Source organism: Magnolia sinica, chromosome 13, assembly GCF_029962835.1.
Source record: "Magnolia sinica isolate HGM2019 chromosome 13, MsV1, whole genome shotgun sequence".
Classification (NCBI taxonomy): domain Eukaryota; kingdom Viridiplantae; phylum Streptophyta; class Magnoliopsida; order Magnoliales; family Magnoliaceae; genus Magnolia; species Magnolia sinica.
Window position 1 is genome coordinate 33,406,685 of NC_080585.1, and position 22,955 is coordinate 33,429,639.

The following is a 22,955-nucleotide window of genomic DNA, read 5'->3' on the forward strand; positions in this document are numbered from 1 at the left end:
TAGAAAGTTACATTATGTGAAATAATCAAGGACATGCAAGTAAATTCTGATATATCACAAGTTTCTACTCCCGTTCATGCGAATACGAAGATAACTAAGACTTTTGTTGCAAATCAAAACTCTTTAGTGAAGCGTGTCAAAGTGCAGGATAGGAAGAAGATTCCTTCAAAAGTCTTACAATTTCCATACACTGAACTTTTATGTAAAATGCAAGGTAAAAGTATATGTGAAACTCCTTAAATCCAATTACGTATGGAAAAGCGTGATGAGTATATGTTATCCGAAGAAGAGGTGAATGTAATTACGACCCTTAAAACTTAGAATAAAATCAGGTAAGATGCTCCAAGTAGTTAATTTATGATCCACCCACTTATTATTATTATTTTATCTTTTTGTACTAATACGATAATATATGTCCTTAGGGATTAAATATTTGGCCTACTTCATGTCGAAAGGAGATCCTTAGAGTCATTGTTGAATCCAATGAAATGGGTAGATGATGATGTATAATTTAAATGTTATATTACAATAAGGTATGATCCATCATTCATTGATATGACTTAATTGATTAATCTGTTAAATTTGATGAAGGTTATATCCAAGTATGGTGAATTAATAGCTATTCGAGAAAATAAAAGTGGGCATAATTTGTTAAAATGTCACTTCTTCAACGCATGGTTTCATGTAAGTTTTCTCATTTATATGTGTAACAAAATTATCATATAAGTAATTTGTGTTTAAATGATGCTAATTTCATTTAAATTGAACCATTTCAGAAATATGTATGTACAACGAGAATTATAATGAAAGGAAATAAGAAATTTGAAGAGATATATTATAATGGTAATGATGCAAAAATTGAAAGTATTGTAATAAGGATTCCTTACGAGCTAAAGAGTAAAGAAAAACTTATGATCCCACTGCATGAAATGTCCCATTGGTACTTGCTTGTCATTGACTTAAAGATAAAAATATTTTCAATTTACAACTCTCTCAAAGGTTACCAAACATTAACCTACATCAATACGACGGTATGTATATTAATTTGTTCAATGGAAAATGACTTACGAATTTGGTTGATGGGGGCATTCTTGGTCTATAGAGACCGTAAATCCATAATCTATTTTACTATTTTTTAATAAATGAATCTTCAAACTTAAAACCTGCATTTATAATAAAGAAGTATTAAATACTTTCACAATCATAATTTTTTAAGTTGAATTTTCTTCCATTGAACAAATTAATATCCATACCATCGTATTGATGTATGTTAATGTTTGGTGACCTTTGAAAGAATTGTAAATTGAAAATATTTTTCTCTTTAAGTCAATGACAAGCAAGTACCAATGGGACATTTCATGCAGTGGGATCATAAGTTTTTTTTAACTCTTTAGCTCGTAAGGAATCTTTATTATAATACTTTTAATTTTTGCATCATTACCATCATCATATATCTCTTCAAATTTCTTGTCTCCTTTCATTATAATTCTCGTTGTACACACATTTTTTAAATGATTCAATTTAAATGAAATTAGCATCATTTAAACACAAATTACTTATATAATAATTTTGCTACACATATAAATGAGAAAACTTACATGAAACCATGTGCTGAAGAAGTGACATTTTAACAAATTATGCCCACCTCTATTTTCTCGAATAGCCATCAATTCACCATACTTGGATATAACCTGCATCAAATTTAACAGATTAATCAATTAAGTCATATCCATGAATGATGGATCACACCTCATCGTAATATAACATTTAAATTATACCTCATCATCTACCCATTTCATTGGATTCAACAATGACTCTAAGGATCTCCTTTCGACATGAAGTGGGCCAAATATTTGATCCCTAAGGACATATATTATCGTATTAGTACAAAAAGATAAAAAAATAATAATAATAAGTGGGTGGATTATAAATTAACTACTTAGAGCATCTTACTTGATTTTATTCTGAGCTTTAAGAGTCGTAATTGCATTCACCTTTTCTTGGGATAACATATACTCATTACTCTTTTCCATACGTGATTAGATTTCAGGAGTTTCACATATACTTTTACCTTTGGTTTTACATAAAAGTTCAGTGTATGGAGATTGTAAGACTTTTGAAGGAATCCTCTTCCTACCCTGCACTTTGACACGCTTTACTAAAGAATTTTGATTTGCAACAAAAGTCTCAGTTATCTTCATATTCGCATGAATGAGAGTAGAAACTTGTGGTATATCAGAATTTACTTGCATGTCCTTGATTATCTCACATAATATACCTTCCCAATCGCGGTTTCTCTTTAACTCTTTCACTTCATCAGACAACCGTTTTATGATTATTTCTTTATCAACTATCTTATCTCTTAACTCTTTGTTTTCCATCAGTAATTCTCTGTACTCACTATTATCTTCATTTTTCTTATTCTATATAGAAAAAAACATAATATTTTATTTAGATTAAAGCATTCAAAATTATTATGAATGAAAAGTACATACATATGAAAAAAGTTTATTGTGATTACATGTATATTTAACTTCTCTATAAAGTTTAAAAATTTAGGTTCAAATTATCTGCACATTTCGTTGACTGCACTTGATATCTCATGTATAAAAATTACAAGAATCAATGAAATAGAATTAGTATTCTAATGCATTGTGATATATAAAATATACACAAATTAAAAATAATTATTGCATGCAGAATAATTATATTTTCTCTTTGTTTTGCAATAATATAGGTTCCAAATGACTACATGTTTCTTTGGTAATATTTGATGCCTATATATAAATCACAATAAAGATAATAAGGAATTAGCATCTCAAGATAATATGATTAAAAAAATATACGCACATATAAAATATTTGTTAAGTGGGGAACAATTACAATTTTCTCTAACTTGTTGAGCAATTTAGGTTCTAAATGCCGGCATATTTCTATAGTGTTTGATGTATCCTGTAGGCCAATAAAAAATACAAATATTATTTAATGTGTAATCAGTATTGATTGCATATCAAGTATAAAAAAGAAACACGATTCACTTACAGGAGGAGGTAGTAGATTTCTCTCTTCATACGTAGGCTTTATTTCTTCAATAACCTGATGGATATAAATATATAAATGTATATACTTTCTTTGAACAAATTAAATATTAATTTTAAAATCTTAATTCAATTAAATAATTGATTAACTGAGAGTAGATAAGATTATCAATATATTTCCTATGCGCGTCAGTATGTTGGTAACCACCTTCTACCCATCTCAATAAATGTGGATACACCATTTTTGTTGTTAACATTGGCTGATGAATGATGTGCTCTTGTAACCATGACTATGCATAAAATAAATTCATATGAGAAAGACATATGAGAACGATAAGAAAAAAATTGATAAAAGTTATTGTTTACTTACTTCTAGTATCATGACACATCCGTTCACATAGCTCTTCTTCTCATCCACACATTTAGAAATACTTCTAACCAAAAACTCATAAACAGCAGTCGCCCAATCATAATTATGCAACTTTTCCAGGTTATTCACATAGTGCAACAAGAATTTAGGTGTGACATGATTTGAAGTTGGAAATAAAATTTTATTAAATATATACAAAATGAAGAGTTTAGTAAAGTCAACTAAACATTCATCCAAAGTTTCTTCCATCAACCTCTTAATATTCTCCCCAATCAAGTTCCTCAATATAAGAGCATTTGGAAAATATTTGTCTTTAAAATTTTCATCGCAATTATTTAGTTTCTTCTTCATATCTATAGACTCTCCATTCATACTCAACCCCAATATCAAAGCAATGTCTTGGGGTTTAATAAATAGTTTATTTCTTCCAATGATGAAACTTTTGCTTTCGTTATCCCATCTACGTAAAATAGTATTTAAAAATGTGCATTGAATTGCTGACTTTGGAAAACGCAAAAATTCTTTAAAAGGAGTGGTTGATATTGCTTTTTTATGTTCATCTTTTAAATTAATTTGATTGATAAAACAAAAAATTTGATGGAGTACATTTAGTGCTGTAATAATAGTTTTATGATTGAAATGACTCATCCTGCAATCATGAAAAATAATAACAATTAAGGTCATACGTAACTTTTATGTCTCATTTTAAAATTTGATAAAAAAATTCAGAAACATAAGGAGAAATTACTCACTATGTTAAGCACAATATGCTTTTGAAGAACTTGTCAAATTGAAAGGATAGACCCCTGCTTAAAGACAAATTAACAATGATAAACAAATAAAATAATAATATAAAATAAAATATCTTTGATATACAATTAAATTTATAGTAGGTTTCTTATTATTATCGAAGATTAGGATCACCATTGAAAACTTCTTTGGTGTGACAGAAGTTTTTGATCAAGCCTATATATGTGTTTTCCCATGCAGTAAAATGATCGCCGAAAAAGGATAGAGGTTGTGGATGCACTGCTGAATTGAATTCTGATATTTAGTATGACACATTAGAGGTTAATTGCAATGTTGCTAACACTTCATCTTTCAAAAAGAATAAAAATCTATAGAGCTTAACAACATCATAATTCATAGCCTTCTCACAACTTCTGCTCTCCTCATCACTTGAGTTGAGGCGAGCTAAGCATACGCATTGCTCATCTTCACTATATGCAGCATGCCTGGGAGAAAAACCTACACTTGCGACTAGGTCCTAGGTACAAATCACTACGACATGTGAGGGGTGCAAGCCGAGAAAATATAGGAGTTATGGAAAGTACCTCTCCTTCCTTATTTTAGATACAAAGTTGAGATCTTGTTTTGTTTTAGGCTTTGTGTTATAGAACGAACTACTAAAACAAAGGTACAAAACCAATATGCAAGACGATATCAATACACTTCAAATAAGGCACTCAAACATCTCAACATGTTTTTTAAATTTTTTTTTTTTTTAAATTTATTTTATTTAAAGGTGGGAGCACACCACCTGCATCTTTGAAAAATCAGCAAAAGGCTTTACAACACTATCCAGTAAGCGCCACAAAAAGTGACAGGCCGCACCTATCAAATATTCCAACCTGGATTGGCTAAATTAAATACAAGAATGACCCAACCCAAAAAAATGAGGACCCAGAAAAACATCATAGATGTTAGTATGCTTTCTATTTTGTTGGACCTCTCTTGGACACCTCTCTATGCATGGCTTTCTATTTTGTTGCAATCCAGCTGTTTGTGTTTTTGTGTTAGATGTTAGTATGCTTGGTTGCATTTGGACACACAATGTTCATAATGAGGACATCATGTTTAATGAACGGTCAGAACAATTATTGATTTTTCTGCAATGATCATAATGATGAATTTCCACCAAGTCTCTTTAGGTTTCTTCAGCTCCAACTTGAAAGTAGAATAATCTAAAATTTGATGATCTCATATATTGAATCCAAATGACGGGGAAGGTCATTGCAATTTACTTCTTCTCACTGACAAATTATTTGATAGTTAGGTAGTTGCAATTCAATTGATGGAGCATACCTTTCTCTTTAAGACCGCAATTTTAAACTTTTATTTACATTGAGGCTTCAAACATCAATTAGTCATGCGTGAAGCTAGGATTTTTTTCAGTGAGTTGTATGAAACAAGTGGTTTTCCATGTCTTTGCCTTATTAGTTTTAAAGTCTTGACATCTAATGGTGATTTTTTTCCCCCCTTTAGAAGTCCATTTGAGACATTAGAAAAGTACACCAAAAAGTAATAGATATATTTAAGAGTCTGGTGAAGAAGGGGGTGGGAGGGGGAGAGAGAAGGACAACCCCACATGATAACATATTCTTACACATTGCCTGCATCTTAATAAGGGTGGCCTAAAGAAAGACTAACTAACTTCCCACAAGGCACATGCATAAAGCTTGCTTTTTGATAAGTGAATCCTAAAAGTAAAACCTAATGCTTCTTGGTTGAAGTATATACAATTCAAGCCCTTGAAATGGGTGCAGAAGCATATGGGTGATAGATGTACTCTTGAGTCGGTGTAAGACTACAAGAATAGTAGACTTTGAAGCAAGAGCACAAAATAAGTGAGGCCATACTCTTGAGTCCGAACATATGCCTCAGCATATGCATATGCAACTACACAGAAGTAATCTTTTATTTAATCACTTTGTTTCCCAAGTTGTAATATTGAAAGGCATTCACTCTCTACGGTTATTTGTAAATTCAATTCAGATTTATTCTGAATAAACTATAACTTTGGACATAAATCTGCAACCTAATTATTTGACCTTTCATGGTTCTTAAATGGTTGATCCCTTCTACAGATTTGAAACTGATCTCTCAAGGAATAAACTGACTGTAGAAACTGCCATTTAATTATAGCAATGTGGCCTTAGCATCCAAAGGATTCAAGCCTAACATGAACAAAAAAATATCACTGTATGCCATGGCAGAGCATATCATGGGGTATGCAGTATGAGCATTTTGCTTCAACAGAAAACATAAATATAAATTAGAGAAATTCTAATCCGCTTGGCCAAACAGGCCCTAATCCTCCCCAAACTCAACCCTCAAAAGCATATCATAAATATAAAATAAATAAATACCTGTAAAATGGGGTGAATCTTTGATGGATGAATGGATGAAATAGACTTCAATGGGCCGAAATCGGCTATCGGCGGGCAGCTTGTCGTGAATTGAATGAAGAAAAATGGGCGAGAGATATTAAGAGAGATTGAGGAAGGAGGGGCCTCCAACCGTCAAAAGAAAAAAGGGATTTTTTCTTCCGGCAGCAGCTTTAATCGAATCCATTTGTAAAATAGGAAGGAATTTGAAATTAGATTCCACAGATTTTGATAGGAGAAGAAATTTCTGAAAAAAGCTCAGAATGGAGAACGAAAATGGAAAGCACCGCCAAACACTGCTGTCACCGTTAGGAAATACAGAAGACGGATTTTATTTTATTTTTTAATATTAAAAAACTGCCTACGTGGCAGTCTGTCGAGCTAGACCAATGAGATTCCTGGAGTCAGCGACTCTCTGACTCCAGGAAACAAAGGATCCGGACTCTGAGTTAAAACATTTTCTTAAATGACAACTTTACTCTTTCTTACTTATGTGCCAACTTTCAACACTAATTGCCTAGAAGCTATGTTGAGCTGATTTTTGTGCCCATCATGATAAATGTGTTATATTCACCCATTCATCCATTTCTCCACTTCATTTTAGGGCATGAGACAAAAACTGAGACAGATCAAAAGCTCAAGTGGACCACACTATAGAAAGTTGTGGGGACAATGAGGCCCACCGTTGAAACCTTCTTAAGGTCCACTGTGATGTTTATTTGCCATCGAATATGTTAATAAGGTCAAATAGACTTGGATGATGGAAAAACAAAAATATCAGCTTGATTCAAAACTTTCATGCCCTGTGAAGTTTTCAATTGTAGGCATTCAATCTCCACTGATTTTTATGGTGGTCCACTTGAGCTTTGAATCTACCTCATTTTTGGGTTCGTGACCTAAAATAATATAATAAATGGATGGACGATTTAGATCTAACACATATATCACAGTGGGGTCCACGACACTTTGCCACATCAACACCGTACCCAAGGAGGTGCCTTGTTATGCCTATGTGGATTGCTTACTACGTTCTCATTAGCTAGGAGATACTAGATGGTGCTTTGTGGGCCCTTACATGATATGTTCCATCAATTATTTCAGATTATCTTACTGCATGAGCCCAAAAATAAAGAAAATCTCATGTAGACCACACATGAGAAACTACACCTGTGTATATAGTGGTGATTGAACGCCCACCATTGAAAACTTCCTGGGGGTCACATAGTTTGTGGATGAAGCTGATATTTTTATTTTACTTTCATCCAGGTCTTTGTCCCCTCGATTAAAGCTGATATTACTTTTCATGAATATCATCTCATCTTAGGTATTCATATATAAATCTATCAAATTCATACAACTATCTACAAGAAAGTGCGTCTTTCCTGGCGCATTTTTTACAAGCGGCCATCTATAATTGCCGGTGATAATGAGAATCACCGGCAGCCATCCAAAAATGCCCCTGATTTTGGTATGTGGCTGCCGGTAAATGTTAGTTATTACAATTTTTTTAAAAAAAAAGCGTCAAAAGGGTTTTTCATTTCCCTCTATCTGCTCCTCTTTTCTCGCTCCTCTCATCTCGTGAGCTTCTCCCATCTTGGATTTGGAACTTTCAATCTCCCATCTTACCTCCAAATCTCATTCTCTCTTTTATTTCTCTTCCTTTCTTCTCATTCTCAGGTTCTTCGATCAGATCTAGAGCTACAGATCAAGTAGGCCCGGCAACTTGCAGACGTGGTCATCAACGGTGAGCAATTAAGGACCCTAATCAACGGCCAGTGGTTAAAGTCCAAGAAAATTGATGGCCAGCATCTGATCCGAAGATCATTCCAACGGATCGAGGATTACGCTTGTAGATTGAGGCCTCCTAGCTCGTTCTCTTCGAAGCAGTCCTTTCATTGATCTCTCTCCAACAGTGCTAAAGAGAATAGAAGAAATCAGAGGAGGCACTCGAAGGTACTCTCTCTTTCTCTCTATTTTCCTCTTTTGATGGCCAAAAATTGGGCGGCAGCCATGTCCGCCACTATCCATGGCCCCCTACATGTTTGAAGAAATGCTTCAACCAATATTCTCGATTATGTCACATACTCTTTCAGAATATGGATTAATTCCACAGATCTCCAACACATGTTGGCATCTACCTAGATTCTAGCACGTCCCACACCTTCACATCAAGGGCCTTCATTGAATCACAGCCCTTTTTGAGTTAGGTGGCCAACACCTGCATACATTTTTTTTAAAGGAACAGAAGTAGTGTTTGCCTTAGTTTTATGACTGGGACGAGTCTGAACTAGACTTGTCCGAGTTGACTCAGATTAGGTAGTACCCTCTGGTTCAACACCATGAGTCATCCTGTGGTAACACTCGACTCGGATGAATCTAGACCCAACTCAGGGCTGAATGAGTCCATCTGAGTCGTTGAGTCTTTTTATCCTCGTGTTTGAGGATACTGGTTTTTACAACTATGAGAGGTGGGTCCATAGTTACAGACACCCATTACTATGTTGCCTCTTACTATGGATGATACTCTCCCAAAATCTCCCCAATAGGACCACTGTAACCTTCTGATTGTGACCTACACATAGACAGTTAATGAGTGGAATACAGCACCAGTCCACATTGAACTTAAAAAAGAAAAAGAAAAAAAAGAGAGTCATATGATTAACACTCTAGAACTTCCCATCTTAAAGTGTTATAGGTGATCATTTTTTTCTAGAAGAGCCATTGAAAGAAGTCAATGCCACCACCATGAAGTTAGTTGCACACATTTCGCCAACCCCAAAATGGGCAGGCCTTAAAATTCATAGATTTTCTATGCAGATTCACTCCTCAAAATACAACTCATGAACATACAGAATTGTCTGGGTGGGCAGCATCCACCACAGTGATAATAGTTGTCATGTCCCTTGATTGGATTGTGGTTGCATTCATGCACTAACATCATAGTTGCATTCTGTAATGTAGTAGTTATTTGCTTCCACAATACACACACACACACACACACACACACACACACACACATAGAGGTTTTGGTTCTTGGGCATTTGTATACGACATGTTGGGCTAGGCTCAATATAAATGGATTGAAATAAGCTTATCTTCAGCTTGTCCAACAAGGTGTTGGATGGTCCGTGGTTGTGGATTAATTTTCTGGTGTAGATTGTGTGGGACTGTCAACCATTCCTCATTGTGATTGGTACTGTTCATATTGCAATTCATAGTGTTTGGGTAACATAGGCTGTGGCAATTCGTGTGTGGTTTTTGTATTCTTCGCTTACCATTTTTGGTTCTGATCCTAAATTCAGCAATGATCTGCTTCTCAGTTACTCTTTCCTTTTGATTTTAGTATATGTTTACATTTGTCCAATGTTTTGCATTCAGATGCCATGATCAAGTATTCTTTCTATTCACTTCATGCTCAACTTTTGTTGACTTTTCCATGTACTCATCCTGTGAGCTATGCATGTATGTTGAATTTGGATTGTGAGTCATTTCTTTTTTAAGATGCACATTTCTTTTTGTACAGATGTTTCACACGTGAAAATGTAAGTGCTGAGATGAAGTTACAATGCTTCTCTCTCACTATTCTGGACAGCTTAGGTGGAATGGTATGTATCTTCTCTCTCACTATCTAGGATTTTGCTTTTTTCTATTAAGGAAAGAAATCAATGGGCATTTTTTTATCAGTTATGTTCCTGAATGCATTGTTTATGTATTGTGGACAAAATCAGACTGGTACAATGGTCAAGTTTACTGAATGCATATAGCAAATGTTGATAATTTGTAAAAAATTTAGCCATTCATTTCTTTCATAGACATGAGCCTCATATCTGGGCCACAACTCTAGATGGTATGGTCCATTAGTTGAGTGAATGGAGTGGATAGGAAATGAAATCCTACTCTTTCGAGTAGTCATCATGAATGGGAATGTCATGCAGGGTAAGATAGGAATGCAGCAAATGGGTTTGCAAGCACGCCTTACGAGCCAAGCAGTGCATAAGATGTCAGGCAATGCCTCAAAAGCTGGTTTTACTCTCATTTTCTTGAATCAAATTAGATATAAGGTACTTTTTTTTTCTTTCTTTTTTCCTGTTGTGATTAGTTTTCTTTCAAAAACCAGTAATTTGTTACTCTGTTGGATTTGGTAAGATTAGTGTATGTTATGGGAATCCTAATAGACATGCTCATCATTTATCTGGTTATTTAGGTTGCTCTGACACAAATTCAGTTGCAATGACTAGCAATTGAATTGACAACATGCCAAAACAGAAACAGGGTTGCAGATGGTAATTACTAACTACTTCATGTGCATAAGGTATAAGTACACAGGATTCAGGTATGCAAGCAAAATGTTTTGATTTTCAGATCCAATTAGAATTGGACAACAAAGAAGAAACAGGTCTGGACAGCAATGTATTTCAAGCTGGCATGATATGTTTAATCTTGAACTAGTGAAGATGATTGAATTTGTTTCTCTGATACAGGAAGGATTGGATTATCCATGTTAACCCCTAACAGGTATTATGTGTCATGCTGTTGTTTCCTTTCACATTAAGGAAATTATGGATGATACAGGGTTCATGATTCCCTGGTGAATGCCAATATAAGATTGGCCTGTTAACCACCTGAAGTGTCAAATATTCTTCCACCTTGTCTGCTAAATCCAATGTTTATTGTATTGGAATGGGATAAAAGATTGGCCTAAACCACCCAAAGACCTTCAAATTCATATGTAGCCCACCTGATTATTGGACTTAATTTTTGGGCTCACTTTATCATCATGGTGGAATGAACCTGTTGTATGGGTTGAATGTGATGAACACACCATGAGAGCCTAAAAATGCTTTACCTTGACACTTTTTATGGGAAAATCAAAAGGAAAAAGAAGAAGAAGGTATTTTGGTCAATTGATTCCCCTAAAAGCATATTCTAGTGCTTTGCATAAGTCATTGTTGGTAAAATAAAAATGCCCTTTTAAAAAAAAATAATAATTATACTTTTGTCTAGGCTTTTGCAACTCAATGCCCTCTGCTTCCTTTTCAGATATCGGAAAGTGGCTTATTTGGATACAGATGTTGGACAGCCAGAGTTCACGACCCCAGGCTCTCTCTCACTACATCTCATTGATGAACAAATTCTAGGTACAACTCTTCCTGTTGTTTGGGCATGAGTTTTCTTTACAAATTTGGTTGAATTCTAGGTACAACTCTTCTAAGAAGTTACGGTATCTTGTAATTTATGTTCTTATTATTTGATTCATTTTATCCTACATTTGTAGGTTTAGATTTGATTTTCAGGAATTTGGGATTTAATGGCGTACTGACATTTGATCCTTGGTGGGTGTTTTAAGTCAGTTGGATTGTTAAAGTTTCTTCTTCATTGGTTCTCCCTTCTGTCACAATTCACCTGCAAATTCAGGATTTTCCAGTTCTTAATTGCAGTTGGTTGCTTGATCCTTGCGTGTGTACTAGTTGCTTTTGGAGGTTCTTTTAGAATGGTATTGGATAGTTGCTGATTTTTATTTTTATTTAGTTGAAATGCTGAATTGATGAAGTTTTTACATATGCCAATTAGGCCGTAGACTGCAAATGCTAGTTGTTGTTTCCTTGTGTTTGATGGATGAACTAACTTGAAGGCTTCTTCTTCTTCTTCTTCTATTTTTTAAAAATTTATTTTTATACTTTTTTAACCATTACCCAAAAAGAAAAAAAATGCAAACAAGAAACAAGAAAAAAGGGATGAACCTGCCAATGGAAAAGAAAGCTTCTTTTACAATTGCATTTTCATTTAATTTCCTTTTTATTCCATGCAGGTGATGATAAAAAATCTGGAGCAGGTGGTGACGATGGTTTTGAACCAATTCTCAGATCCCCACCCTCGTGTGCGCTGGGCCGCTATTAATGCGAATGGGCAATTGTCTACAGATTTGGGGCTAGACCTTCAAGTTCAGTATCATCAATGGGTGCTGCATGCATTAGCCTCAGTTATGGTTTTATTTCTATTTATGTTTAAAAAAAATTTCCTTTTGAGTTAATACTACCATACTTGGTTTGATAGCTGGAACTCAGTTCCATGGCTGCCTTATGTGTGTGTGTGTTCTGTTTCGAGATTCGGATTGTGTAGCCCTTTGGTGGTCTAAATTGCATTGCTAGCTGGAACTCTGCTGATTTTATTATTAACATGTTTTCTTTCTTGTGATCTAAAAGATATGCAGCGAGGAATACAATAGGCCCACGTGCATGTTGTTAGGTGTTCAAGCAGAGTTATCAGTGATTGTTTTAGACATGACTATGGTATTTGTTCTGTTCCATCAAAATTTAGAATCCAGGAATTTGCTTTTTCCAAAAGAGAACTGCTGATGTGTTTTGCGTGAGGAGAGATTGAGGGGGTTAATTGCTGCGTTGGCACTTTGTGGGATCTGGGCCATGTTCTAGGTGGGGTTTGATGTAACATACCTTGTTGCAAAATCTAGGCTGGTCGAGGGATCAGGTTGTCTTCATGTTTATGTTGAATATAAGTCTTGATTTCTAACTGTCCATGCCTTGTACAAATGCCCACCTGATGAGTGGATTGGTCTTATTATGAGGGCATGTTTGCAGTCAGCCACACCTTAAGAATGGCCATGATCTCGCACACTTGTGCACAAGTTGGCACGTGTGCCGTGATTCACTTCTCTCTCCTCACAAGAATCATCATTGCAGACTCTTTCTGGGAAGGTTAAACTGGAGAGATGGGCTAGTACCTCTCAAATACGGAACCGTTTTTGGATATCTCTAACATACTTATTTATGTTGACTGTAATAGATTTTGGGCATTGCACATGGGCTCCTTCTTTTTGGACTGGATCTGTTCATATGTGTCTTTTTGTCTCCAATTGATGCTGTGCTATTTCCACTATTTATCACCCTCTTGATGAGATTGACTCTTCTATCTAGCACTGATGCCAATTAGTTATATAGCATATCTTGATGGTTGTAAGTGGTGCTTGATTTTTAGGACAAATGCAACATGGAAAAGCTGTTTGGATATCTCTAAAAAAATTGTAATTAGGATTTTGCTTCTTTATAGTCGGGCTATTGGCACAATCCTTGGCGATATGATCCAGACCACCACATTTGAAGCAACCTCTGCCTGTGTCCAGAGTAGAAATTTTTTTTGAATGTTTCACTTAAAACTGATAGGTAACTCCTATTTTCTTGAAGTCATACAAGAAGCTGCTACATGGTTTCTTCTTTATGGAAATTTATTTAATTGAAACCACAATGTTTTCCTTATTTTTCCATATCTTTGATCATGTTAAAAGGGTTCTCCACTAATACAATTTTAAAATAAACTGCAATTGTGAAAACAATTTTAGTAATTATGTAATTTGTTTGTCAGTGGTTCACTATGAAGAGACCTAGCAAATTGTTTGTCATTGTGATCTGTTTTTGTTGCATGATTGCTCTGATAAGCTTTTGCCAATTTTGGGGTGGAGTGCCAGTTGGATGAATGATTTGTATTGAAGTCCTAGATTTAAAATGCTATTTGTTGCATATCCAAGGGTACTTTGTAATTTATCCTTATTTTTATTAACATAAACAATGAAGATTAGAAATATACAGGTAGAAGTTGTGCTCACTTCTGATTGTTGATCAGTTATGTTTTTGTTTGTTGTCATAATTTTTATCAGAGATTTACCTGATCCAGCTTGTTGAACCATCTGATATTAGTTCTGAGCTTCATGTCATTGGTCTTTAATTAATTGTAGGCTTTTTTTTATATTATATTACTGTTCTTTCTGGAGAGTCTGCAACTGAAGTGGTGAGCTGTCACAGTTTCTACTTCAGTTATTTGCTCTAGGAATGCAACTATCGAGGGATTTAACTCTTGGAATTACTGGAAGATGCCCATACCAGACATGGACTGCTGAGCCATGATGGTATGATGCATATAGGCTTCTCTTTTCTTTTGTAGGTTATTAAAAAGACAAATTATATATATATATATATATATATATATATATATATATATATATATATATATATATATATATATATATATCGTTCCTGTTACTTCTGATCAACTACTAGAGATTATAAAAAGTGTCTCAAAATTTCAAGTCTTCATTATATTATAAATTAGAGGTACAATTGATCTACAGTGGAATGATGGCCGCACACACATTGATGAAACGATGGCCATTTATATTAATTTTCTTTGTTGGACAATTATTAGAGTAAATTGGTGTAGAGTGAGAGTCCTTAACATAATTTCTTTTTCCAAGAAGTGTATGCTCAAAGTAATATAAAATCTTGAGAACTCATTGATCTACTTGTAGCTCAACCTGGTCCTTCCTAAGATGTAGGAGCTCCATTCACAGGTGATCTCTCTCCCCCGGATTTTTCTTTTTCCTTGTTCTTGGGGCAGGAGGATTGCATTATACAAGCCCTTTATGGTAAGGTTGTCTACATGTATGGACGTCATGCTCGTCACGTCTTTATGGTAATAGGGATTGAAGATTTTCTCTACTCTTTGGCCACACTCCATGGGTTTCAAAGTTGCATCCAGGTGCGTGTGGAAACTTTTTATTGGGATTCTCATCCTAACTCTTGATGTAAACCTTATTTTTTGTTTTGTTTTGTTTTTTTTTTTAAAACCTTTTCCTAAGTTATGTCTTCTTTGTGTGGCTCTCCTTGGAACTTGCATGGTCATAGGGGATGGAATCTTTACTCCTTGCATTTCAGGTATTGCCACTTTTTTCTAAGTTGAAAGAGATTATTTTTATACAATGGTCCACATGTATACCAGATCTGAACCAGTTATTCAAGAGGATCCACCATTGATGGGTTAAAGGTCAAATTTCACAATGATTAGAGAATGATAACCGTTCAATTGGGTAATTAAAAAATAAAAATTGACCAACATTCCCTTCATCATTCCTTACATAGAACAATTCTCCAGTACAAGGATTAGGGATTGTCCAATCAGTTGAGCTATTGGGCTATGAACCATCAATGGTGGGGCCCACTTAAATGAATGGTTCAGATATTGTAGGCACATGTTACAGGAGTAGAGTTGCTAAATACTTCAGGGAAAGTTTTTAAAATACCTTTTTTTAAAAAGGTAAAAGTACCATAGTTTCCTTTATTATAATTATTTATGATGATGATGATGATCATAGTCTGGTGGCCATGACTTCCCCCTGCACTTTCACTTTGGCATCCTACTTGATTTGATTGCCATGAGCTATGCCTTTTCCATTAGTATGTATTGGGATGTCAGTCCACAAGACTACTAAACAAAGTGGTCTCTCTGTTGTTGAAGCAATTGGGTCCCACCAACATAGTAGATGGTCCCAAAATGAAAATTATAGCCCCTCAATGGACCTGTTTTAAGGAAAATTTATGAAGGAATCATGTAAAATTAAGGGATTAATGCTATGTAATTCTGTTTTTTTTTTTCTAGATTAATTATACAATTGCCTTTCTATTATTATTTTGCAATTAATTTTTATCAATTTTAAACTTGTTCAAATTGATGCAGTTCTATCAGCAGTAGATGGAGTAAGGAAAATTGATGCAGGTCTCTCTAAAGGTAAAAAAGAATGGCTGAGAGCAGAATTTCAGTGCGGACTAGGAGCGCTAATATCTGGCAGCACATCATCTCCCACCATTTAATGGTTTTTGGTGGGAATCTATAATCAATTCAAAATTTGAATTTGAAAAACACAATTTATAAAATCATGTTAAGATTCCCACTAATGATTGTTGGATGGTGGCAAATATGTGCCCACTAAATTTTCATGCACGCCAAGTGCACACAATCTTTTCTTCTCCTCTGTATGACAGGTACTCAATCATTATAGATATCCTTAACTTACACAATCAATTTTGATTGTTCAGGTAGTTTTTCTATTTGTATTCTGATTTTAAGAAGTTTTGAGCATGGTCATTACTACCATTTTTATTTATACTTTAGGTATATCGACATGATGATAATAACATGGAAAACATGGGAATTCATGGATTGTTGGCTCCATTGAAGGCTTTTGGGTAAGTAGTTTCAGACCTTTTCTGTGTTGTTTTCTTGCTCATATTTGAAAAAATGAAATAAATCATTGGGTTTCCTTACTCAGATACATTGTAGAAGCCCTGGAGATGCTATTGATGTCCATGGCAAAAGATGGTACTGAGGCTCTTGGCTCAATGAGAAATGATGCTCCTTTGGCTGTGATGTCCAATAGAAAGAAACTTACATTTGAGTATTTCAAGCAGATGTTTGCTTAGGTTACAAACCCACTGATTGATCCGATCCAGAGAGAAAATAGTCACGTGGAAGGGGACCTTACTGAAATAGTTCATGTGGAAGGCTATGTGGCAGTTTGTTTGTTTTGAAAACTTTAAATAGACCATCAATCTTATACTAGTGCTTTTTCATTTTTACCGGCGCTTTTATAGTTTTTCCTGCGTTTCTTATAACTTTTACCGGCGTCTTACAGGTTTTAGCGGCGCTTTTATAGTTTTACCGACAGTTACTAGAAATCCTTATTTTAGCGGCGGTCATAAAACGCCGGTAAAAAGGTTCGTCCGCCGGTAAAAGATTCAGATACCTGTAACAGCACCTTCCGACCGCCGGTACCGGCGGTTTTTGAGACTTTTAGGGGCGGTTTTGGCCACCAGTAGAGCCTTTTTTCATATAAACATCATGATGGACCCAAGGAGGTTTCAACGGTAGGCATTTACCTAGCCACTTTTCCATGTCACGTGGCCCACTTGAGTTTTGGATCCGCCTCATTTTGGCCCTTGCCCTAAATGATGTGGCAAAATGGATGGAAGGAGTGGATTTCATGGTGGGCCTCACCTAGCTTCCCATCGTAGGAAATTCCTGCGAAAGCTTTGGGAGTCAATGGGCATATGTTGCATAGTGTATAACATGCCAATGTTGGTAGTATGGTAATATGGCAAGGTTATGTAGGCTTGCCATAATGTATGTGTTATATCTACACTATCCATTCATTTTTTTGGATCATTTTAAGGCATGAGCCCAAAAATATGGCAAATTCAAAGCTCAAGTAAACCACATCACGGAAAAGCAATGGAATTGAATACCTACATTACAAACTTCTTGGAGTCCATAAAAGTTTTGGATCAAGGCATCTAAGTCTGTGTGACCTTATGAACAAGTTGGATAGCAAATAAACATCATGGCGGGCACCAACCTTCTAATATAAGAAGATTTCTAAGTAATGATATTTATCTTTGTTGCACTCTACAAAAGATAAAAGTTAAGATAAGTGGGGCAAATATGAAAAATTACTAATTTTTAGACTTTTTAATTTGCATTTGTCAAACAAGTTTTTACAAAAAAAAAAAAAAATTGTTTATTTTCAGATAAATTATCAAAAAAAATTTTCAATACTGATTGCAAATACAAAAATTCAACACTTTAAGATTTCTGTACTTAAATTAATTTTCAAATTTTATTTTTAAATTTATCAAACAGCACCTTAATCGAGATAGATTAATGTGATACACATGTAAGACATTCGAACCAACAATATATTTGGCATTACCTTAGATTGGGTTAATTGCAAAAGTCATCCTGGCCGTGTAATAGTATAAGTGATAGTTTCTTGCTATTACAGATGGAGGTTATAAGAAGTGTAACCGATGGTCCACATTCTACCGAAAAAGATCTTCAAATAGGCATCTCAATAGTTATTCCTGATAGGGATGGAGATTGCTAAAAAAGAATATGATGCAATATAAGGCAGTCCCTATAATAGGAGGCAGAATCTTTAATGCTATGCAATGCGGGTAATGCATCACATGCAAGCCCAATTTCATACACCTACCTTGCAGAAGAGCCAAGATCATATCTGGTTTTTCATTCAAAGCATGTTGCCTATTGTTCAAGCTTTGTATCTGATTAACTCAGAGAGACTACATGTGAAAATGATAACTTGTTTATTTCATTGGCAATAATAGGAATATAGAAAAGGAAATCCCGTCGTCATTCACTGATTTTCTTCCAAAAGAGTTAAGGGTCATGATGTTGTCAGAAGGTGGTTTGTTTTATTATGTTAGTTATGAGCATTTGCGCGGATCGTCCTCATTTTTGGGACGTTTATCTGATTGACTTCACCGTGGGTGGACCATGTCCTGGATGGAAGAATCCTAATTCTTCATTAGGTGACCTTCAAATGAATAGTTAAGAAATGACATAGTGAAGGGTGTGATGAGGATAATCATTGTCTTCTTTGAACGATAAACAGGTGTGATGAGGATGATTATTGTCTTTCTCGAACGATAAACACCTTGAATCCACAAGGCCCTCTTGAATTCATAAGAGAAACATCTCAATCTATGAGAGAAATAAGAAAATTTTGAGAATTTTATTGATAAGCTTCCTAAAATAAACGAGTTTGCATGCTTAAATAATCCTAAACAAACTCTAAGATGCAATTAAAAGAGGCCTAAACAAATAAGGAAATAAAAATTGAACAACACGCAAATTTTTGTTGTCCGTCGATCGATCGATCGAAATGACGTAAAAGTGTCTAGAGACTAAAACTAAAAAAATCATATTTGTTCCGATTGATTGAACTGATCGGTTGATCGATTGAACTATGCTGAATTTTTGTTGATTTTCCTTTGAACTTCTTTTGATCCATTTGTATTAGGAACGTGCTTGCTCCACGTTCTACATCAGATCCCCTCCACTTGAAAAAAAAATACTTATCCTTGAGTTATCCTTCGGTTCTAGTTCATGATACTGTATAGGTCCGCTACATTGAACTTTCATGAGATCTCTATGTCTTTAGGAAGAGCAACAACATAGGCGTTGTTATTGATCGTATGGAGTATAGTTAGTGGTCCGACCTTCTTGTGCTTAAGCTTGTTGTATATCTCGATCGGAAATCTCTCCTTGCGCAGGTGAACCATGACATTGTCGCCCATATTAACACCTTCAAGTGTTGATGTGTGTAAGCAATTTCTTTATATTTGTCGTTAGAAACTTGTAACTTGGCTTGAACATCAACGTGTATACTTATGATTCGGTCCGCTATATATTTTGCAGCAACGCTCATGCTTGCGAGGTTGGGCAATGAAATCAAATCAAGAGTATGCTTAGGTACTCGTCCGTACACAACTTCAAATAGGGACTTGCCAGTGGAATGGTTTTGCATATTGTTGAATACGAATTGTGCTTGAAGCAACACAAATTGCTTGTGTTTATCTAATGAGATGCATTACATAAGGTTCACGAGTATATGATTCACCACTTTGGTTTGCCCATCTATTTTGTCCGTGTGAACTGAAGTTGTTCCCACCAAGTTGAAGCTCCGCCTTTCAACTCGTAAGCCAGAAGTTTAACTTTATTCTCTTCGGGATATCCATAGAGTCGAAGAAACATTCGACTTCAAACAACCAATCGGGGAAGTCCTTGATGTAGAGTTGGTTGTTGAAATTAGGAAGATCAACTTTCATCCTGAATTATCGATCCGTCTGATTTACTTGATCATCGCAATTCGGAATGTTGGAGGATCATGTCATTGGATCCCACATCCTTAAGTGTGATTCTGCAATACACTGCCAACATTTCCCTGCAATCAGCACAATTGCAAATTCCAATGCTTACAGGAGGCGAATTATCACCACGAACACAGAGTTTCCCTAAAGCCTCCGTCATATGGTACAACCCTTGCATGATTTACCGATTCTCCCGCTACGCTGCATCGAAAGTTACCAATATTAAAGGATAATTTCTTGGAGTATCATCCATGAGATTGTTGCTCGATCCAATGTTAGAAGTCATCGATTCGAGAGAAATATTGCTCTCAGATACTAAAATGGTGCAGGAAAGGGTGTGATGATGACGATCACCATCTTCCTCAAATGATAAACACCTTAAATCACAAGGCCTTCTTGAATCCAAGGGAGAAACAATTCGAATCCATGAGAGAGAAGAAAGTTTTGAAAATTTTATTAATAAGCTCCTTAAAATAAATGAGTTTACATGCTTAAATAACTATAAACAAATCCTAATATGCAATTAGAAGAGACCTAATCAAATAATTAAGGAAATAAAAACTGAAAAACATGCAAGCTTTTGTCATCCATAAACCGAATTATATATCAATTGATCGGAATGGCACAAAAACTTCCAGAGACAAGCTAAAAATCATATTTGTTCTGATCGATTGACCCGATCCATCAATCGATCGATCAACTTGATTGGTCTGCTCAATCAATCAAACTATGCTGATTTTTTTGTTGATTTCTCTTTGAACTTCTTCCGTTCCATTTATGTTAGGAACGTACTTGCTCTACATCCTACATCAAAGAACAAGGTCGAAACGGTAGGTTAGATGGTCCCACCATGCATAAAATAAAAATCACTTTGATCATTTAACCATTGAATTCACAAAAAGTTTACATTATATCTAAAATGATGAAATTGGAAGGAAAAGAGATTTCATTTGTAAGATCATGACTCAAATACTTTCTAATGGACTATTCTTTACTAAAACAGCTAAGGGATATCAGTACCACCGCATTCCAGAAGTGGGCCAAAAGTGGGCCAATGTAATGTATTCACAACATCCAACCCATTCACTAGATGTGTTGCCTCACAATACCCTGGGCCTGAAAAACTAGCCAAAAGGACACTCAAGTGGGGCAACAACAAAGGGGACAAGTTGAGAGGAACAGTACTTGCTTTTGATTTGGTGGGGGTCATCATTTTGAGTAATGAAAACCAGGCTATCTATCTGCACCCTTTTCATTTGCCATTGATGAAATGTCAAGTCAAAATTAGGATGCCAAAATCAAGGGCAAACCAAGTTCCAATATGTGTTGCGGCCAATAATAGTCTTAGATCAACTGAATTTCAGACCCAGGACATAACTGAGGGGACACATTGAACGGATAGGTGGGCGCTGTTAGTGTTGAATTCCATTACACGTATTATGTGTGTGTCTCGGGCATGCCAAAGTCGATAGCAGCTCAAGTAAAACTAAGCGCCTTATGACCCTATGTGTTGAAATAGATGAATTATGACTAAATTTATGAAGATTGGTTTGACTCAGCTACTCATTGTGTAAAATCAAGTGATCCGTGAAGGGAATAGTTCATCCTTCTAATGAGTTCTTTTCACCTATACAGAAATGACTTTCAATTTAGCATATACTAACATATATTGCTCAACAATTATATACTTAAAGGCATGCAAAATGGACGATAAAAGTAAAATGGTGTCAAAATGGATCGGGACGCACCAAGACAGTCGCATACAACTCGGGCGAGTCTTAAAATCAGGATCAATCAAGCGGTCCACTGTAACCATAGATGGGCCCACTTAGGCCCCACATAAAAAGTCACATTGTGAGTACAAATCATTCTAATAATTCTCATTAAAAATCACTAAACATCCATGCAACACACAAAAACATGCAAGTGGTCACTTCAACATGAGATCTGTGGCCACAAAGCTATAGACAACAATGTCCCTACTCTTCCCCTTAACAAAGAAATACTTCCTCAACAGACCCTCTCTCAGGAACCCAGCCTTCTCCATTACCCTTTGTGAGGCATCATTCTCTGCAGAAACAAGCCCTTCCACCCTCTCCAAATATGGCAACTCACTAAATATAGATGAAATCACCATCTTGACTGCCAGTGTAGCTATCCCTTGTCCCCAGTATTCACGGCCCAATGCATACCCAATCTCCCCTCGACGTGAGTCCTTTCCAATCCCTGGAAGGACGAAGATGGACCCGATCGGACGGTTGTCTATGCATATGGCTCTATACCATGGGTGGGAAACTGTGACTTCTTTGAGGAAGTTGAGTGCATCGTCTCTGGAAGTGTAAGTGTCCCACCTGCAAAACTGGGTCACATGATCGTCGCCGGCCCATACCAAGAAATCATCAACGTCCGAAAGATCGAACGGTCGGAGAGAAATCTGGGGCGTCGCCTTTTTTACTTGTGGAGGAGTTTTCTCCATTTCTTCCATTTTGTCAGAGGTACACTTGAGGCTGTGGGCCTTATACAATAAGAGTCGTGCAAAAACTGCTATGCCAATTGCCAAACGTGGATAATGTTCTCTGTAGACCATATAACTGAGAAATGATCACTGGCTCGTGGTGTATGGAAGCCTTTCCATGCACCTATTGCATTTGGACAGGTTGGGATCCACATCACATATCAAAACCGTTCATTATGTCCAGTCCACTCTTTTTGGGCTACTGGTAAAAACCCATAGCATTTGGACCTGAATATATATAATCTTGTCCGTTCATTTCATGTGAGTGGCTAGATGGTCTGGATCATCAGTTCAGAAATGAATTTTCCATCATAGCTTATGAAGAATGGAATGGACCAAATGGACAAATGAATG

General features: G+C 35.7%; 3 protein-coding genes and 1 long non-coding RNA gene across 6 annotated transcripts; 2 read left to right on the plus strand and 2 right to left on the minus strand.

The window, feature by feature from the left end:
- Positions 1 to 1,595: 1,595 nt before the first annotated feature.
- On the minus strand, positions 1,596 to 2,417 carry LOC131223516 (uncharacterized). Its single transcript, XR_009160514.1, has 3 exons — positions 1,954 to 2,417; positions 1,779 to 1,860; positions 1,596 to 1,691 (listed from the first exon to the last, which is right to left on the minus strand). It is a non-coding gene; the product is annotated as an uncharacterized LOC131223516 (long non-coding RNA).
- A 5,385-nt stretch (positions 2,418 to 7,802) lies between these two features.
- On the plus strand, positions 7,803 to 13,523 carry LOC131224213 (uncharacterized). Its single transcript, XM_058219751.1, has 5 exons — positions 7,803 to 10,180; positions 10,511 to 10,636; positions 12,385 to 12,555; positions 12,779 to 12,865; positions 13,377 to 13,523. Exons 1-5 carry the CDS (start codon positions 10,130 to 10,132, stop codon positions 13,521 to 13,523), a joined length of 582 nt encoding a protein of 193 aa, XP_058075734.1. The 5' UTR covers positions 7,803 to 10,129.
- A 68-nt stretch (positions 13,524 to 13,591) lies between these two features.
- Positions 13,592 to 16,967, plus strand: LOC131223515 (glutamate synthase 1 [NADH], chloroplastic-like). 3 transcript variants are annotated; one of them, XM_058218953.1, is made up of 6 exons: positions 13,592 to 13,753; positions 15,064 to 15,122; positions 15,269 to 15,298; positions 16,137 to 16,148; positions 16,533 to 16,606; positions 16,690 to 16,967. In XM_058218953.1, the coding sequence occupies exons 1-6, from the start codon at positions 13,732 to 13,734 to the stop codon at positions 16,838 to 16,840; spliced, it is 348 nt and encodes a 115-aa protein (XP_058074936.1). In that variant the 5' UTR covers positions 13,592 to 13,731; the 3' UTR covers positions 16,841 to 16,967. The 3 variants fall into 3 exon arrangements, 2 of the variants coding, with proteins under 2 accessions (XP_058074936.1, XP_058074935.1); XM_058218952.1 differs by lacking the exon at positions 13,592 to 13,753 and having other exon boundaries at positions 14,941 to 15,122; XR_009160513.1 differs by lacking the exons at positions 13,592 to 13,753; positions 15,064 to 15,122; positions 15,269 to 15,298; positions 16,137 to 16,148 and adding an exon at positions 16,155 to 16,402.
- A 4,961-nt stretch (positions 16,968 to 21,928) lies between these two features.
- Positions 21,929 to 22,588, minus strand: LOC131224086 (uncharacterized). The gene has a single exon (XM_058219650.1). It carries the CDS (start codon positions 22,569 to 22,571, stop codon positions 22,017 to 22,019), a length of 555 nt encoding a protein of 184 aa, XP_058075633.1. The 5' UTR covers positions 22,572 to 22,588; the 3' UTR covers positions 21,929 to 22,016.
- Between the last annotated feature and the right edge of the window lie 367 nt (positions 22,589 to 22,955).

Excerpts from the sequence above, each read along its gene's own strand:
- LOC131224213 (XM_058219751.1), top strand. The coding sequence starts at position 10,130 with ATGAAGTTACAATGCTTCTCTCTCACTATTCTGGACAGCTTAGGTGGA. Across the intron at positions 12,556-12,778 it reads TGCTGCATGCATTAGCCTCA|ATATGCAGCGAGGAATACAA; the intron begins GTTATGGTTTTA and ends GTGATCTAAAAG. Across the intron at positions 12,866-13,376 it reads TTGTTTTAGACATGACTATG|ATTTTGGGCATTGCACATGG; the intron begins GTATTTGTTCTG and ends TGACTGTAATAG.
- LOC131223515 (XM_058218952.1), top strand. The coding sequence starts at position 15,024 with ATGTATGGACGTCATGCTCGTCACGTCTTTATGGTAATAGGGATTGAA. Across the intron at positions 15,123-15,268 it reads GGTTTCAAAGTTGCATCCAG|GGGATGGAATCTTTACTCCT; the intron begins GTGCGTGTGGAA and ends GCATGGTCATAG. Across the intron at positions 16,607-16,689 it reads GCTCCATTGAAGGCTTTTGG|ATACATTGTAGAAGCCCTGG; the intron begins GTAAGTAGTTTC and ends TTCCTTACTCAG.
- LOC131224086 (XM_058219650.1), bottom strand. The coding sequence starts at position 22,571 with ATGGAAGAAATGGAGAAAACTCCTCCACAAGTAAAAAAGGCGACGCCC.